The 18,205-nt window shown below is 43.8% G+C and overlaps 1 protein-coding gene across 8 annotated transcripts in view; it reads right to left on the reverse strand.

Annotated features, from left to right (window-relative positions):
* LOC309714356 (receptor-type tyrosine-protein phosphatase mu-like) overlaps window positions 1–18,205 on the reverse strand; it is a 220,385-nt gene that overhangs the window by 93,880 nt on the left and 108,300 nt on the right. For 6 of the 8 annotated variants that reach the window (XM_082546725.1, XM_082546721.1, XM_082546724.1 and 3 more), the window contains exons 15-18: window positions 13,540–13,721; window positions 13,231–13,325; window positions 10,029–10,065; window positions 6,384–6,458 (exon numbers count right to left, since the gene is read on the reverse strand). In XM_082546725.1, coding sequence (XP_082402851.1) covers window positions 6,384–6,458; window positions 10,029–10,065; window positions 13,231–13,325; window positions 13,540–13,721 — 389 coding nt within the window. The remainder of the gene's footprint in view (window positions 1–6,383; window positions 6,459–10,028; window positions 10,066–13,230; window positions 13,326–13,539; window positions 13,722–18,205) is intronic. The other 2 variants (XM_082546726.1, XM_082546722.1) reach the window with 1 other exon arrangement.

Raw genomic sequence — 18,205 nt, forward strand, 5'->3', positions numbered from 1 at the left:
CTGGCATCCTTGCTGGGAATCCCGTTAGGGAAGCAACACATTAATAAGAGAATTCTGGGTGAAACCAAAGTTACTTTCCTTAGTAACTAGTTACTTTGAAAGTAACGAGTAACTTAAAGTAACTGAGTTACTTACTGGTGGTGGTCAGAGGGCCCGGTGGCGCCTGTGTCCGGCAGCCTCGCCTCTGTCAGTGCGCCCCAGGGCAGCTGTGGCTACAATGTAGCTGCTATCGCCAGTGTGTGAATGTGTGTGTAAATGGGTGGATGACTGAATGTAGTGTAAAGCGCTTTGGGGTCCTATGGACTAGAAAAGCGCTATACAAATGCAGACCATTTACCATTTTACTTTTGATAGCAGTAACTAGTAATGTAACTAAGTTACAAATTTAAAGTAACTTACCCAACACTGCTCATGTATCTGTTTTTTTCTTCTTCTCTTCTTCTTATTTGTATTTGGCTGTGCTGATTTGTTGCTGTTTGTATTCCAAAATAAAAAATCAATAAATCTTTTTTTTTTTAAAGAAAGAGTAGAATAGAATAGATCTTTGTTGTCACTGTTACCAGAACAATAAAATACAGTTTGACATCTCTCTGTTAGCAGCATGTAGATTTTTACATTAAAATTCCTTTAGGATAAGAGAAGAAAAAAATAAACTTAAACTCTAAGAGGTACCTACACAGGGAATGTATGTAGCAACATAAGTATCTAGACAGTTATGTAGATAGATGGACGATATATAATAACAAGACTGGTTTCTGAGTTTTACAGCTGGGGTGGACGAGGCTAAGCATTAAGTTTTCCAATGAATTAAAAGTCTGTCTGGGTCTTTGGTTGATTAATAGGCTGGTGTGAAAAATTGCTGCCACACCGCCCCCTCGACCTGTGCTTCGAGATTTCTGGTAGTTAGAATGACTCGGGGGTGTTGACTCATTTAAACTAACATAATCATCCTGCTGCAACCAGGGTTCTGTAAGGCAGAGTAAATCGATTTGTTGATCACTATTAACTTGTTGTTCCTAGAGTATTTAAAAGTAGAATGGGAGGCAGAGCCTTCAGTTTTCAGGCCCCTCTTCTGTGGAACCAGCTTCCAGTTTGGATTCAGGAGACAGACACTAGCTCTACTTTCAAGATTAGGCTTCAAACTTTCCTTTTTGCTAAAGCATATAGTTAGGGCTGGACCAGGTGACCCTGAATCCTCCCTTAGTTATGCTGCAATAGATGTAGGCTGCCGGGGGATTCCCATGATGCATTGAGTTTTTCCTTTCCAGTCACCTTTCTCACTCACTATGTGTTAATAGGCCTCTCTGCATTGAATCATATCTGTTATTAATCTCTGTCTCTCTTCCACAGCATGTCTTTATCCTGTCTTCCTTCTCTCACCCCAACCGGTCGCAGCAGATGGCCGCCCCTCCCTGAGCCTGGTTCTGCCAGATGTTTCTTCCTGTTAAAAGGGAGTTTTTCCTTCCCACTGTCGCCAAAGTGCTTGCTCATAGGGGGTCATATGATTGTTGGGTTTTTCTCTGTATCTATGAAGCGCCTTGAGGCGACTTTTGTTGTGATTTGGTGCTATATAAATAAAATTGAATTGAATTGAAATTGAAGTCATGTACTAACAGAGACTTGGAGGAGAGAGACCTAATATTTAATAATCTTCATGTCTGATCCATGAAACCAGCTCAGCTGCAGTTTACTGAACTGGTTTCTTTTATTTTCTGTTTTCATTTCGTCTCTTCAAGGTCAGACGAACTCGACTATCAGCTCCCTTCTGTTTCATCACACACACACACACAAACACACACACACACACACACACACACACACACACACACAGACAGTATCCCCCCTTGGAGGCAGAGAGCTGCTGTTTTCAGTTTAAAGGCTATCAAAACACTGCTTTGAAGACAGAATTTATCTGTGTGTCTCCTTGTGTGTGGCGTGTGTGTAGTTTGTATGTATGTGTTGTTGCATGTGTGTCACAGCGGGCCATGGAGAAGCTGTTTTTATGTGAAAGTGAAGCTGTTTTCTGCTTCAGGGCTTCAGCCAGTCACGCTGCGTGGGAGGTGTTTGTGTGTGCTTCAGTGTGTGGATACAAGGCGAACAGCTGTTAGTATTTGAGGACTGCTGGTAGCACACACACACACACACACACACACACACACACACACACACACACACACACACACACACACACACAGTTGGTGTGTGTGTGTTGAAAGTTTCCACTTTCAGGCTGGTAAATATTTAAATGTAATTTTCTGTGAGTTGTGAATCTGTGTTTGTGTGTGTGTGTGTGTGTGTGTGTGTGTGTGTTTGTACCTGTTCAGTCCACACACGCACACACACACTCACACAGACTCACAGACACACAATCATGGCTTTGCCCTCCCTGAGGTTTATCTCCAGATGATGTAAACTCTTCCTTGTTTCTGTGTTGTGTTGATATTCTTGGACTCGAGCAGTGCAGCTTAGCATGACTCACAGTGAGAATAATCCTTCTGTGTGTGACTCTGGGACTCTCAAAAGACCCTCGGCCTCACACACACAAGCTGTGTCCCAATTCATAGACCACAGGCTTCGGAGGACCCGGCCTTCATGGTCTAGGTGGGCCGGATAGGCTGGAAGTAAACGGCTGTGAAATGGGACGGTCTAGACTTCAGATTTGCGTCACCGCTGCCTCGGTGGAGTTTAACCCTTTAAAGCCAGTTGGAGCGGGCACGCTCCGTTTTACATAACTATTTTTAAATCCCGGTAGCACTGCAACCATGTAAGCTAGCGCAATAATTTGTTTGCATATGAAACCGGAGAAGTTGTACTCACATCTTATGCCATCAGCTTGTCCTCGGTCACGGTTTCCTTCCACATATAGCTTTGCAAAAACTGCATAAAAAGCACTTGCAGCAACAAAAACATAATATTCCAGAAACACCCTTTGCCGATTCGATCAGCTGTTTGTAACACTTCCTACGTCCATCAGCGCGAACTATCGCATGTCCGCCATGACCTGCCCGAAACCGGAAGTGACGTCATTTTGCGGAAATGTAGTTTTTTTTTACCATCAGGGCCTTATGAGCCTATACTGGTGTTTTTCAAAGTCATGTTTGACTTTATGACTTTCTATGTCGTTTCTGGGATGCTTAGGACTCATATTGCACTGCTGGAAATAGTTTCTTTTGATGCATATGCTGCTTTTTGCAGATTTTCATTATAATATTTATTTTCGTTTTTCCTGCAGTATATAAAAATTGGTGTATTTCAAAAATAAAACTATGAAGACATTTAAAATAAATTTCCTGTGGTGGGAAACTATTTTGTGCAACTTTTTTGTATTTACAGTTTTGAGGGATAAGCCTCTTAAATTTCTCTAACTAGAAATATATGTTAAAAAAAACAAAAAACGATTTTAAATTTTTACTTTATTTCACTTTTTTGCAATTTATGTAATTACTATGCACTTAAGGCATACATATTATTAAAAGTTGGGTTATAATGGTTGTATTAATGTATATCAACTTGAAATGCTCCCAAAAATGGCACTACAACATGTAAAAATATAATATAAGCTTTGGCGGACTTGGTTCTATGGTAGGTCTTAAAGGGTTAATAAACTCGGCCGTCTGCTCCTTGCTATCTAAAATATAACAGGATACTGGCGTAAACTCTCAACTATCTCACACTTCTGTTTAATCAGTTTGACGTTTATTCAGCTGTGTGATAACTATAACTTTAATCTCAGCCAAACCGATTTATCAAGGAACAAAGAAAACACTGAAAAAAGCCAAAAATTTAAATTTTTAAGTTATCTGAGTGACTTATATATCACATATTCGTAGCGAAAGGCCGCGGGGGGTTTGAAAACGATGTGCTGGGAGTTCGCTGTTCTTGACGGTTTTAGTGAGCCTCGAGCTGGTGGGTAACAGACGTCTCCGAAAACGTCGGAGCACTTGCAAATATGCAATGTCTTGATAAACCAAGCAGATATTTGAAGTTTACACAGCTACATTCTTGCCTGAAAATATGTTAAACGTTTATTTTGTGACCCAGAAAGAATAATAAGAGTAATTTTAAAACTTAGTAGCGGCCATCATTGTTGGAAATTGGAATTGGCTGGGCCGTGCTATGAATTCTGGGATATGGCCACGAAGGATATATCCGACCCATCCTTCAAATCTGGGGAAAAGGGGGACGCATTTGTCGGCCGGACTCGGACGAGTCTACGAATTGGGACAGCCTTCGTTGCGTCGCTGTGATGTTATCGGCCTTCAAATACGGCCTCAGGAGGATGCAGCCTAAGAATTGGGACATACCTACAGAGCCTCTGCAGCCGTTGTCTGACCGCCTTGCTTCTACAGAACCTGCAGCGCGTTATTATAATAATAATAATGGATTGCATTTATATAGCGCTTTTCTAGGCACCCAAAGCGCTTTACAATTCCACTATTCATTCACTCTCACATTCACACACTGGTGGAGGCAGCTACAGGTGTAGCCACAGCTGCCCTGGGGCAGACTGACAGAAGCGAGGCTGCCATATCGCGCCACCGGCCCCTCTGGCCAACACCAGTAGGCGGTAGGTGAAGTGTCTTGCCCAAGGACACAATGACCAGGACAGAAAGAGCAGGGGGATCGAACCGGCAACCTTCCGGTTACAGATTAGCAGGACCCTGAGGTTCCATGAATGCTTAACACGAGAATAGGAAGTGCTGTTACCTTCAGCTGAGACCTGAGCTGACGGACCTGCAGCTGGGTGGCAGCAGTAGATCCAAGCAGGGTTCGGTCATCAACTGCTGCATTGTTAGCTCGGTGTCCTCTGCTGGACTGACTATGAAACACAATTCTACAGTTTTTGGGCTGATCTGAGATTTTTAAAGATGGGAATAGAGATTGAAAATGTGACGTCACTCAGGGGTAAAACCGCAAAGAATTCTGGGAACTCGTGGCAAGAGGTACTAGCGCACGCAGGCTTTCAATTGAAATCAGTTATACAGCGATAAAAAGAAACACAAAAATGTCAAGAAGCCGTTGTATTATTAACTGCAATAGCCGGTCGCATGACAGCCACGGGAAGCCGATGGGTAAAGAGATCGGTTGTTATCGGATTACGTCGTTGAAGAGAAATTGTTCGAGCCATGTTTCCGAGGTAACAAAGACGCGACTGGATTGCAGCCATTCAAAGAGCAAATATAACGTCCCAGAACACTCCAGCTCACAGGTTAGTCTGCTCCAAGCATTTCCACAAAGGTCAGTCTGCTGTTGTAGTTAATGCGTCATTTTTCTTAACATAATTAGTGATATAGGTTACAAGCAAGTCTGGCGCTGAACAGAAATTGTCGCGCTATGCTCCTTTATTTATTGTGCATAAATAGTGAATTGTCCTGACACAATATTGTGTTTCGCTTCTGTTATTATGGTACATTGACAAAAACATATACTTTTATTCACAGGATAAAACAGTTGTTCTGTATCACTAATTGTCCAGTACGATTACAGCATACAGTATTATTGTCACTGCTACATTTCTGTGATGGGTACCAGAAATTATTTCTACTACTAATTAATTACCATTGAGCTCAAAGGTCCTATTAATAAACGGTTAACGAATGTGTATTTATGAAGACGATTTGTGAGACTGGTAAACTTTGTTTGTACGATGGTCTTTACTTTCTACACGGTGCATTTCAAGGTCCTGTACCCATCCGTCGGTAAACTGTACCTGGGCTTGTTGCAGTGACCTGAAGTTACTAAACTTCACGAGTGTATGCACTCACTCCAAGAACCGCATAATTATAAATATGAGCGTGGTGAAAGTTGGGCAGCACGCTGACGTCTTTTCTCCCTCTGTGTGCTCATAAGGGTCCGACACTTTCACTGGTTTGATTTTTTTCCTCGTATCTTTTCTTTGACTTTTCATTAAGTCTGTCTTTGTACGGACCGGCATTGTTCTCCTTTGTTTTGTACATACCTTTTTGGGGGGCAAAGAAAAAGCAAGAATTTATTGGAACCGAAGAATGAACGTTTTGCGGTGCTGCAAATGCTTGCATTTGATGCGGTACTTGGATTGTTTTGCCATGAGTTACCGGCATGCAATGCGCGAAAGTCACGTGGTCTGTCAATCTCTATAACTGCAAATCAAACGATGACAGAGTCGCCTCCATCTTTGTTCAGATGTGTTTCGGGGTCATTTATTTTACTTTGATTCGTGCCGAGTGTGACGCGTCACAGGCCAAACAGTCAGAAAGATCACAACATCATTTCCTGTTCAGTCATGTTTGAGCTCCACAGACATGAGCGCCTCTCTTATTAGAAATTATTAATCCAATAAAGCCATTAAAGCCAGAGATTCCAGTCAGTGTGAGTCTGTGTGTGTGCAGCGTGTGTGTGCTGACCTGTTAGCTGCTTGTCGCCTGCTGCCGGGGCGATGCGAATGTAGGGCGTGGTGAGCTGGGTGACGATTATAGCGGCTATTCATCCAGGAAGGCATGCAGACAGACAGAGAGAGAGAGAGAGATGGCAGGTCTGTACTGCAGCAGAAACATTAGTAACACACAGCGCCCTGCTCTCCTGTCACAGCACAGCGCTAACACAATGCTAACACAGCGCTAACACAGCGCTAACACAGCGCTAACACAATGCTAACACAGCACACAGCACTCAGCGTTTGTGACTCGAGTCGTCTCCTTATTTTGACCCAGTGCTTCCACCTGCTGTCTCATTATTATCATTATCATTGTTATCAATAAAGCAGGAAACGCTGCACTCATCTGGGTTTAAATAAAGTCACTTGAATGCTCTGATCGTGTGAAGAACTCTTGGTGGCAGCTTTAAACTGCTGATCGGCGTCGCTCCGCTTGCAGCTGAGCTCGAGCCGAGCAGCTCCACATCCTGCCTGAAGCCGCGAGGACAGCGGCTCTGTCCATCACATTCACATAACTTTCACTGCTTTGGTTGGTGTCCCATCTGTGAGTGCTTCCCTTAAATTCTTTGAAGTTGCAGAAGCTCACGCTGCTCTGATGGAGGCCTTTAGCTCACCGGGATCTTTGGATCAGAGGTTTCTCTGAGATTTGGGTGAAACAGTAACAACCTGGTCAGGTGGCGAGCAAAAAAAAGCTCTCAGCAGACAGAAGCATGAAGTGCTGTAACACCTGGCTCTGACCTGAACCTGAGTCTCTGCCCTCCTCCTCCAGACTCCTGCACCGAGTTCAAAGCAGTTCTCCTGCTGATCAGCCCAGTGAGAGGTTCATTGTCTCTGGTACCAGGGCTGGAGCTCCTTCCTCTTCACCTGGCAATTGCTGATGCTTGTTGAAAGTTCTCAAGTGGACTTTTCTTCACAGTCCTCTGCTGTCTGTGCACCTTTTCCTCCACTGTTCCCTCCCGGTGAACTTTCCACTCCCACCCCTGTGAGAACAGTTGACCTTTTTAGCGGTGACCTTCTGTGCATTCACCCTCCTGCAGGATGCTGATCATCATCATCTGGACAGCTGTGAGGTCAGCAGTCTTCCTCGTGGACTTCTGTAAGCCACAGCCATCCAAAACACTTCACCTGACTATGGGAATATAAAATCCTACATGAAAAAGCTAGTGTTTGTTTTAAGAGGCTTTAATAAAAGGTTAATGTTGAACTGTAACTGTTGATCGGGGTTACTAAGAGACGACATTTGGTTGCTATGGAAACACTCTGACCTTCCCAGAATGACATCACCTCTTTCCTTCCTGTACAGGTAACCAATCATAAACTGGGTGTACCTGAAGACACGACCTTTCTCCTGCTGAGGTCTGACTGATTCGCTGCCTATTGATTATAGATCAGTATTGATTTACTGCAGCAAACCCCTGTTAGTCTTCTTCTTCAGTCCAAACTGATTTAAACTGAACTGTGAGCCAAACAGAGGAGAGCAGAGCGCTGTTCACCTAAACATACCTGGAAGAGAAGCTCGTTAATCAGCCAATCAGTGATCAGATGTTATTAATCAATCAATCAAGCAGCAGAAGCAGAGAAAGAACAGGAATCTCCTAACCATGTGTTCATCGCACTCACAGAGGTCAGTTAGAAAAAATGTGTTTATTAAAAAAGGATCAATCAGTGTATATACATATACTCACGGTGTTACCATGGCGATCAGTCAGTGCATACAGATCATGAATGTTGAGTCTGACTTAGTGAAGGGTCTCTGCTGGGCCATGAATGGTTTTATACTGGACACTAATCAGGTCCAAAAAATGATGCTGGTTTATATTTGACTGAGAACAGCTCCTGCATGCAGGCCAAAGAACTGCTTATATGACTCATCGACAATAAAGTCAGTGATTATGAAGGACAGAACAAAGAGTGTAAACGGGATTCATGTGCACAATAACCAATCATAAAAGACAAAAACAAAAAAAACTGTAACCTCCAGCACCGCCGCTCAGGCTCCTGGTGGACACACCCACGATATCAGGTTCAAAATCCTACGTCGTCTCGTTCTCCAGAAAACTTACTCTGACTCCGATTTAGCTCAGAGTCAAACTCGAGTTTCAGCAGATGCACCTGCGGCACCGACGTGAAGCTCCTGCATCACCTCGTTCTCAATTACTGGATTCACAATCTGAGGTGTCCACAAACATAATCCTGTCCCTGTTTGATATCAGAGACAGCAAGCATGAAGTCCAAAGATCAACCGCTAACCCGAGGTGCGGTACAGGTGTGATAAAACAGGAGTTTTAACCTGTGTTTTTCTTCGTGCTGTTATTATTGACACATTGATATTTTCTCTCATGTATGTATTTTTATGAGCATTTTTGGTTATTGCTGATGAAACATAAAGTTATTATTGGAATAAAAATCATCATTAACGTGAGGCTGAATGTCAGCTCAAATGTGCGTTTCTCTCCACACGCTTCATAATTGAGGGTGCAGCATTTCTCCTTTGTTCTTTTGAAATAAGGTGGAGTTGATCGTGTGCAGAGATGGAAGGAAGTGAGTCTTTTTTCTGTCTGGCTGCATTTAAACGTCACGCCTGCTTCACACGCTCACAGAGGCGGTATCATGCTTCATTTTACACCTTTACTTTCTGCTGTCTCGGTGTGTTTTAACATTCAGCAGCCGTTCACATCACAGCAGCTCTGTTAGTGCTGCAAGGCATCATGGGTACTCTAAAAGGCAATATGGTGGGTGGGGGGGGGGGGGTCCTACCCCCTGGGGTTGGCCACTAAAGTATGACTGACAGGTACGTAGGGACCGACAGAGCCAATCAGCATATGGTGTTGTTAGCCAGCAGAAACACGAGCTCCAATAAGAGCTGATTAAAGCCAGAACAGTCGATTACTGTGTGTGTGTGTGTGTGTGTGTGTGTGTGTGTGTGTGTGTGTGTGTGTGTGTGTGTGTCTGGTTGATCCTGGATGTCCATCAGGGGAGATAACAGTGTTTTTGTTTAGCTGTGCTGTGCTCTCTGGACACCCATACAGGCCCCGTCATTAGCCTGGGTTTAGCCTGATATTAGCGTAGCACAGAGCTCTCTCTCTGTGCGTGTGTGTGTGTGTGTGTGTGCGTGTGTGTGTGTGTGTCGAGGACATGAGTCCATGGTCCTCCTCTGATTGGAGGATAGGTGTCAGGGACAAGCAGCCATCTGTGAGCCATTATACCTCTAGAACCATTAGCCTACAACTCCAACAACTACACACTTTTCAAAATAAAATGATACAAACTACCTTTCAAAATAAATATTAAGGAAGACTTTTACGAATCTTATAGAAATGGGACCTTGTGTTCACTAAAATGTATTCTATAACCTTTCAAATTAAACTGTACTGCCACCAACATCATTTTGTAGAATTTCACATTTAACAACATAAACTTTCAAAATAAAAATTACATTTGTACCTTTAATCAAATGTCTATAACCATTTTCAAAATAAGACCTTGCACATTTACCTTTCACATGCAGCTAATGAAAAGGTACATACAGAATTTTTCTGATTATAATTTTTCAAAATAAAATGAAAAGGGTCCAACTGGTACTGAATAAATTTCAAAGTAAAATGCAGGCTCTTACCTTTAGTGGCCACTCGCACACAGTCGATCTTTGTCTCCTGTTGGAGAGAAGAGCAAATTAGTTTCCTGTCAACACAAATGCCGACATATTAGCTGTCACATCTGGCAACTACCCACACACACACACACACACACACACTCATCGTAAACAGAGTGGACAGAAGGCAAATTGCTGTGGATCAGTGCCTGTGCTGGCATTTACCAGCCAACACACACTCACATATAACACAGACACACACACACACACACACTGCGTGAGGCAGGTTTTGGTGAAAGGCGAGCAAGAACATCTTGTGTCTTTCTGGTTTTAACAAACAGCCGACAAATTAACCACAAGAGCTCATGAATATTCATCCTCACACACACACACACACACACACACACACACACACACAGAGCAAAGCGAGGCGACAGTAAAAAGCACTACAGCTGCTGCATTATTCAGCACACAGACACGCACATACAAATTAAACCTCCCAGCATCAATAATTAACACCCAACATAATACAATATGTGTGTAACTGTTAAAATTTGTCTTTTCATTACACACATATATGGCATACACACGCACACACACTGTAGCCTATTAGTGTCACTGGTCAGGCTGCTGAAACTTTCTGCACCCCTATTAAACAGCTGTGTGTGTGTGTGTGTGTGTGTGTGTGTGTGTGTGTGTCTGTGTGTGTCTGTGTGTGTGTGTCTGTGTGTGTGTGTGTGTGTGTGTGTGTGTCTGTGTGTGTGTGTGTGTGTATGTGTGTGTGTGTGTGTCTGTGTGTGTGTCTGTGTGTGTGTGTGTCTGTGTGTGTGTGTGTGTGTGTGTGTGTGTGTGTGTGTGTCTGTGTCTGTGTGTCTGTGTCTGTGTGTGTGTGTGTGTGTGTGTGTGTGTGTGTGTGTGTGTGTGTGTCTGTGTGTGTGTGTGGTCTCGGTCTCACTCATCTGGTTTTATGACAGGAAGAACAGAGAAAGTGTTCAAATTGACAGAACAGAGCAGAATCATGTGGAACCTTTGTTAAAAGGGGAAGCGTTGCTCTGTCGCACGCCGCCGTTGGGCTCGGCTGCACGCTGTGATTGGATATCTTGACACCTGCCACTTTTTAAAATAAAAGCCAGAGTGTTTGCTCTCTGATAAACACTGTGTGCACAACTGGTTTAACCCCGGAATGCTTAGGTAAACACCTGAGCTAACACAAGTAAAATATTAGTCTGGATTTAAAGTGAATTCTCTTCCTCAAGACAACATTATTGTCATCTTCATCATCATCATCTGGTATTCAGAATAATCCACCACAAACTCATACAGAAACCAAAGATGAAGGTTCAAAGCTGCCTGGCAGTCTGTTTTTACCGCACAGTCTCAGAGAAGCTTTGTTTCAGGCACAAAAACAACAGGTACTAAAAATGACTCGGTCAGGTTCAGGAGCTTTTGGGTCACTGAAAACACATGTTTAAAAAAGTCCTATCAGGGTGGAGATTATCACACAGTGTGCCACTTTATTGTTTACATGAAATGAATTTCTACAATGGCAGATAAAGACAAAATAATGTTGCTGTTAATCTGACTATCTGCAGTTTGCTTACATGCTTACATCTTGATGCAGGCTCAATCATCCAGGTAAGTAAATCTCCAAAAGTTGATTCTGTTCATCTGGACGTAGAGTTTTGTGGGAGAAAAGTTTCGTCATCATCCAGGTGACGTCTTCAGTCTCAGCTGACTGCAGGTTTCAATCTTATAAACAGTACATTTGCATAATGACTGAAACCAGCCCACTGAAGGAACAATGGGCTGGGAGGTCAGTTCCTTAATCATAATTATGCAAATTCTCATGACCATTGATCAACAACCACTGACCAAAACCCACTGATCAATGGCCATGAGTCCCATTCACAGAGAGTTGGGGAATGGCTGCAATTACAGCATTGTAAGATGGTGACAGATGTACCCTTAGGCCACTCCTCCATTCAGAGATGGTCTTTTTCACGTAAATGGCCTCCTTGACTCCGCCCTCAAACCACATCAAATTCACCAGGGAGGATATGAAAAGTGGCAGGTTAGCCTTCTTAGACTGTGAGCTTTCCATCAGCAATGGGGGACATTTAAAAGCTGACGTGTACCGTAAACCTGCACATACAGTTCTTGTTCAGTATCTAAGGTTTGACTCTCATCATCCACTGGAGCACAAACTGGGTGTTATCAAGAAGCTACAACACAGAGCGATCACCATCCCCACTGACACAGCAGCCAGGGAGGCAGAAGAACATCAAGAAGGCCCTGAGTAAATGTGGTTACCCCAGCTGGACTTTTGTCAAAGCTGGAAAGGCTCCTAAAGAAAGCTCCAGCAGATCCAGGAGGCCATTTACGTGAAAAGGGAAAGACCATCTCTGAATGGAGGAGTGGCCTAAGGGTACATCTGTCACCATCTTACAATGCTGTGATTGCAGCCATTCCCCAACTCTCTGTGAATGGGACTCATGGACATTGATCAGTGGTTGTTGATCAATGATGATGAGAATTTGCATAATTAAGATTAAGGAACTGACCTCCCAGCCCATTGTTCCCTCAGTGGGCTGGTTTCAGTCATTATGCAAATGTGCTGTTTATAAGATTGAAACCTGCAGTCAGCTGAGACTGAAGACGTCACCTGGATGATGATGAAACGCTTCTCCCACAAAACGCTACGTCAGGACGAACAGAATCAAGTTTTTGGAGATACGTGCTTACATATACACACGCATATACAAAGACAGAGGAGTCAGAGTGAGCTTCGGACGTGGCTTCTACATCCAACACAGACCCTCTTACAACCGACCTTGGTTTTGAATACATTTCCTTTTTAAAAAAAATGTAATTTATGTGTGCTGCATGCCCTTTGTTCATTCCTAAGATGTGAGTCTACACCAACTAAAATACTGTCTTTAGTTAATGTGTGAAAGCCTCAGGGAATTCATACTATGGAGTTCCTGTCTCTCTCAAACTTTCTTCTTCTGCCTTATTGTTACCTTATAACAAAAACACGACTTAGTTAGCATCAATCAATAAAAACAACTTAGTCAGGTTCAGTCTTCAGTCTCATAGTGATCCATTGATATCTGCGTGAATATCCATGGTAGACTGCAGACAGGAGCCGATGACAGCTGATCCAGCTGATTTAAATGATTTGAATTCCACTGTGTTGGTTGTGTTACCTGTAAACAGGTGAACTCACCCCATTGGCAGTGCTGACAGCCTGATAGTAAATCCCATAACTCTTATGAGGCAGGAGGGGAGCATTCCAGTAACCACTGTAGGTCCTGTTGTCACCTGTACAAACACAAAGGTAAACAGACTCACTGATGAACTCACAGACTGACTCAGTGAATGATTGACTGGATCACTGACTGACTCGTTTATTAACTCACTAATTAAGAGACTCACAGACTGATTCGCCAACTGACTGAGTCAATAACTGACAGACCCATTGACTGACTAACTAATTGACTGATTGACTGAGTGAATGACTGAATGTGTCACTGACCCACACAGAAGGGCATGGGCGCCCTCAGCTCGCTCATTGGAAGCTCAGCGCTGAAGTAATACTGGGAGTCCAGCAGCGTGGCGTTCTGGAAGTGAATGGGCACTGGATAACAGCGCAGAATCTCTGCAGTGCCTCTGGTCTGCCTGCGGGGGCGCTCCTCTTCCACCACCACCTGGTATTTACTACAGACAGACAGGTTGAACCGTAAACAGATCTTGTAAAACAGAGTCACATGTTTACTGTGATGCTGGCACTGAAGCGAGGCATTATCAGTTTGGATTATGGGAAAAGCAGGATCAGCTGTTTGTGGATCCTGCAGCTTTGACCATGGCTCCAGCTGAGAAGTCCGGTCAAAGGAACCTTTGGGAGAATCAGTAATGCATGTGTTCGTAAAAAGGAAAATGGGATGAAGATCAACTCTTGTTGTTGCAGAATTGCTGCTGTGAGCTTTGCTGTTCGTGATTGTTGCTGATAATTGGCTGGATTTCAGTTCACATACAAGCCGACACATTAAACTGCTCGGCTCTTCTTCTGCCCATCTGTTGATTCATTATTCAGCTCCACATAAAGGTCACCTATGCCTCTCCTCCATCACACTCTCCTTCACTTTTATTAACTTTCCGTCTGTGTGTGGAGGCTGTAACTTTAGTTTGACATTAAACTGATCGTTCATTTCCTCCTGTCAGAGCTGCTATTAAATCCTATACGCAGGTAAAAGACATAAAGGAAGACAAGAAAGGGAAATAACATGAGATATAATATTTTAAAAAATATATAATTCTAGGTAGCTGTCACCTACTTATCCCTGAATAAAAAAAATCCTGTTCACCATCGACCACCAAAGAATTTTAAAGGACATACAAATATCAGATACTTCATTCTGTATGTGACAGTCAGGAGGAGGAGCTGCCTGATTGCTCCTGTGCTGATTTAAAGCCTCATGAACATCTCATTAAAACCTCAGTCTGACCATTATAAGGGCATCGACAGAAAAAGACAGATCAAGCTCTACCGACATTTAAGGAAACTTTAGCAACTTCGGGAAACCTGTCAGATCCATTAAAACTCTCCACGAGAGAAATGATCAACTTTATTGTCAAAGGAGCTTGCAAAGAAAAGCATCTGGACTTCTTTAAGTTACTTGAAGACGTTTCACCTCTCATCCGAGAAGCTTCTTCAGTTCTAAGGTCAAATGGTGGACACTACAGATTACTACACTACAGATTACCACACAAAGATCACTACTCTCCTCAGTGACAACAATACCTACGAAGCCCTAAAGCGAGACCCCACAAGCAGCTACAAAAATAAAGTTATCGCTTTTCTTCAAGACTTTGAAAAGGACAAAATTATTGACCGCCTTAGATATCACCGCCGTTACCCAGGGGATGCCATACCCTGCATTTACAGACTTCCTAAAATCCACAAGGAAGCTGTCCCACTCAGACCCATAGTCAGTAGCATAAACTCAGCCACTTATAACATTGCTAAACACCTTGCTACCATCCTTGCTCCTCTCGTGGGGAACACCCCACACCACATCAAGAACTCCACCGACTTCACCGACAAGGTCCAGAAACTTACCCTGGATCCAGATGAAACCATGGTGTCCTTTGATGTAGTCTCTCTCTTCACTTGCATACCCACCACGGAGGCCGTGGAGACTGTCAGAAAACGACTACAAGAAGACAGCTCCTTGGAGGACAGGACCAACTTCACACCCGATCAGACCTGCACACTGTTAGACCTCTGCCTCACCACTACATACTTCAAATACAACGAAGGCTTTTACAGACAAAAGCATGGCTGTGCCATGGGCTCCCCCGTGTCACCTATTGTAGCAACCTTTACATGGAGGAAGTGGAAAGGAAGGCTCTTGGCTCTTTCAAAGGAAGAGTACCCAGCCACTGGTACAGATATGTGGACGACACCTGGGTCAAAATCAAGACACAAGAAGTGGAATCCTTCACTGCGCACATTAACGCTGTGGATAAAAACATCAAGTTCACCAGGGAAGACACAAAGGACAACTGTTTGCCTTTCCTGGACTGCGCTGTGCACATTGAAGAGAACGGCAAACTCAACATCGAAGTTTACCAGAAGCCCACACACACGGACCAGTACCTCCTCTTTGACTCCCATCACCCTCTGGAACACAAACTTGGAGTAATCAGGACCCTACACCACCGGGCAGAACATGTTCCCTCTAAGCCTGAAGGAAAATAAGAAGGAACACACACATGTAAAGGAAGCACTCAAAACGTGCGGCTATCCTAAATGGGCGTTCTTAAAGTCAGCAAAGAGGCACAGAAAAGAAGATCAGACACCAGCGAGGGAGGATAAGAAGGACAGACGCAACAACATTGTCATCCCCTATGTAGCCGGTGTATCAGAGAAACTCAGGAGAGTTTTCTCCAAGCATGACATCCCGGTGTATTTCAGACCCAGCAACACGCTCAGACAGAAACTGGTTCACCCGAAAGACAAAACGCCAAAACACAAACTTAACAATGTGGTGTTTGCTGTACAGTGCAGCAAGGAATGCTCAGACCTCTACATTGGAGAGACCAAACAACCACTTCACAAGCGCATGGCACAACACAGAAGAGCCACCTCCACAGGACAAGACTCAGCAGTCCATCTGCATCTAAAGGTCAAAGGTCACTCTTTCGAGGATGCCAGTGTTCACATTTTGGACAGAGAGGACAGATGGTTTGAAAGAGGAGTGAAAGCAGAATCTATGTCCACTGTGAGTGACCATCTTTGAACAGAGGCGGGGTTTACGACACCAACTCTCTGCCATCTATAATCCAGTTTTGAGATCCTTCCCAGACGCCTTAACGCCCACTCACATCCTGGGCCATCTGACCTCAGGAATTCGCATGATAAGGTGGGGCCAGGTTTCACAATGAACACACCCGAAACCCTGGCTGATTGTGACCCACGCCCAGTTTCACACCTTGGCTCAGGGGATTAGAGGATCATCAGGGGGTCCTTTTGTCCCTCTGTGGGGGGTCACTCCCACTAGGTTTATATCTGGGACTCTCCACCATTTGACCTTAGAACTGAAGAAGCTTCTCGGATGAGAGGTGAAACGTCTTCAAGTAACTTAAAGAAGTCCAGACGCTTTTCTTTCCAAGCTCCTTTGACTACGATGACCTGGATGACTGAGAACCTTCACAGTCGATCAACTTCATTAAAACACCACAAAAACTGACTTTCAGAAAACTCGACATAAACTGTTTTAGTTCTAACTGAACACAGAACACTTAGTTTCTATCAGTGTTTGTACTCTGGAAACAACAGTTGTGTTCCTCACAGGAGTCTCACACACACACACACACACACACACACACACACACACACACACACACACACACACACACACACACACACACACACAGGTCTGTGAAAACACTTCAAGAACTATACCACCTCTATTAAGTTACATTATACATGCTTCCCTTAGGCAGTATCATCAGATGACACCCAGCTCTATCTGTCCATGAATCCAGGTCTTTATGTCTTAAAGACATAAAGCCTTTCTGCTTCTTAATTCAGATCAAACTGAGGTTATTGTACTCGGCCCTGAAAATCTTAGAAATATGGTATCTAACGTCTTGATGCAGGCTCAATCACCCAGATAAGTAAATCTCCAAAAGTTGATTCTGTTCATCTGGACGTAGCGTTTTCAGGGAGAGAAACGTTTCGTCATCATCCAAGTGGCTTCTTCAGTCTCAGCTGACTGCAGGTTTCAATCTTATAAACAGTACATGTGCATAATGACTGAAACCAGCCCACTGAGGGAACAATGAAAATACATAAACAGGGTGCAACTTTAACACCGATTGTCTGTATGAACAACTCGGTCACCTATAACATCTCCAAGTTTCTGGCTTTGATCCTCAACCCGCTGGTGGGCAGCTCTGAACACCACATCCAGAACACCCTGGATTTTGTTGAGAAGGTGAGAGATGTCATCATGGAGGCAGATGAAACCATGGTCTTGTACGACGTTACATCTCTCTTCATTTGCATCCCAGTCACAGAAGTGTTGGAGGTAGTTCATAAGAGATTACAGGATGACCCCAACCTCAGCAGCAGGACCACTCTCAGCATCGACCAAGTTTGTTTGAACTGTGTCTTCATTCCACCTACTTCACATACAAGGGTCAGTTCTTCAGGCAGAAACATGTGTGTGCCATGGGCTCCCAGTTTCACCCATTGTGGCCAATTTGTACATGAAAGAAGTGGAAAAGAGGGCTTTGCTATCCTACCCTGGAACACCACCAAGCCATTGGTTCAGATATGTGGATGACACCTGGGTGAAAATCAAATCTCAGGACGTGCCACAATTCATGGGTCACATTAACTCAGTGGACCGACACATCAAATTCACCAGGGAGGATATGAAAAGTGGCAGGTTAGCCTTCTTAGACTGTGAGATTTCCATCAGTAATGGGGGACATCTACAAGCTGACGTGTACCGTAAACCTACACATACGGATCAGTATCTAAGGTTTGACTCTCATCATCCACTGGAGCACAAACTGGGTGTTATCAAGAAGCTACAACACAGAGCGATCACCATCCCCACTGACACAGCAGCCAGGGAGGCAGAAGAACATCAAGAAGGCCCTGAGTAAATGTGGTTACCCCAGCTGGA

This window comes from Aulonocara stuartgranti, assembly GCF_965226115.1.
Source record: "Aulonocara stuartgranti genome assembly, chromosome: 9".
Classification (NCBI taxonomy): domain Eukaryota; kingdom Metazoa; phylum Chordata; class Actinopteri; order Cichliformes; family Cichlidae; genus Aulonocara; species Aulonocara stuartgranti.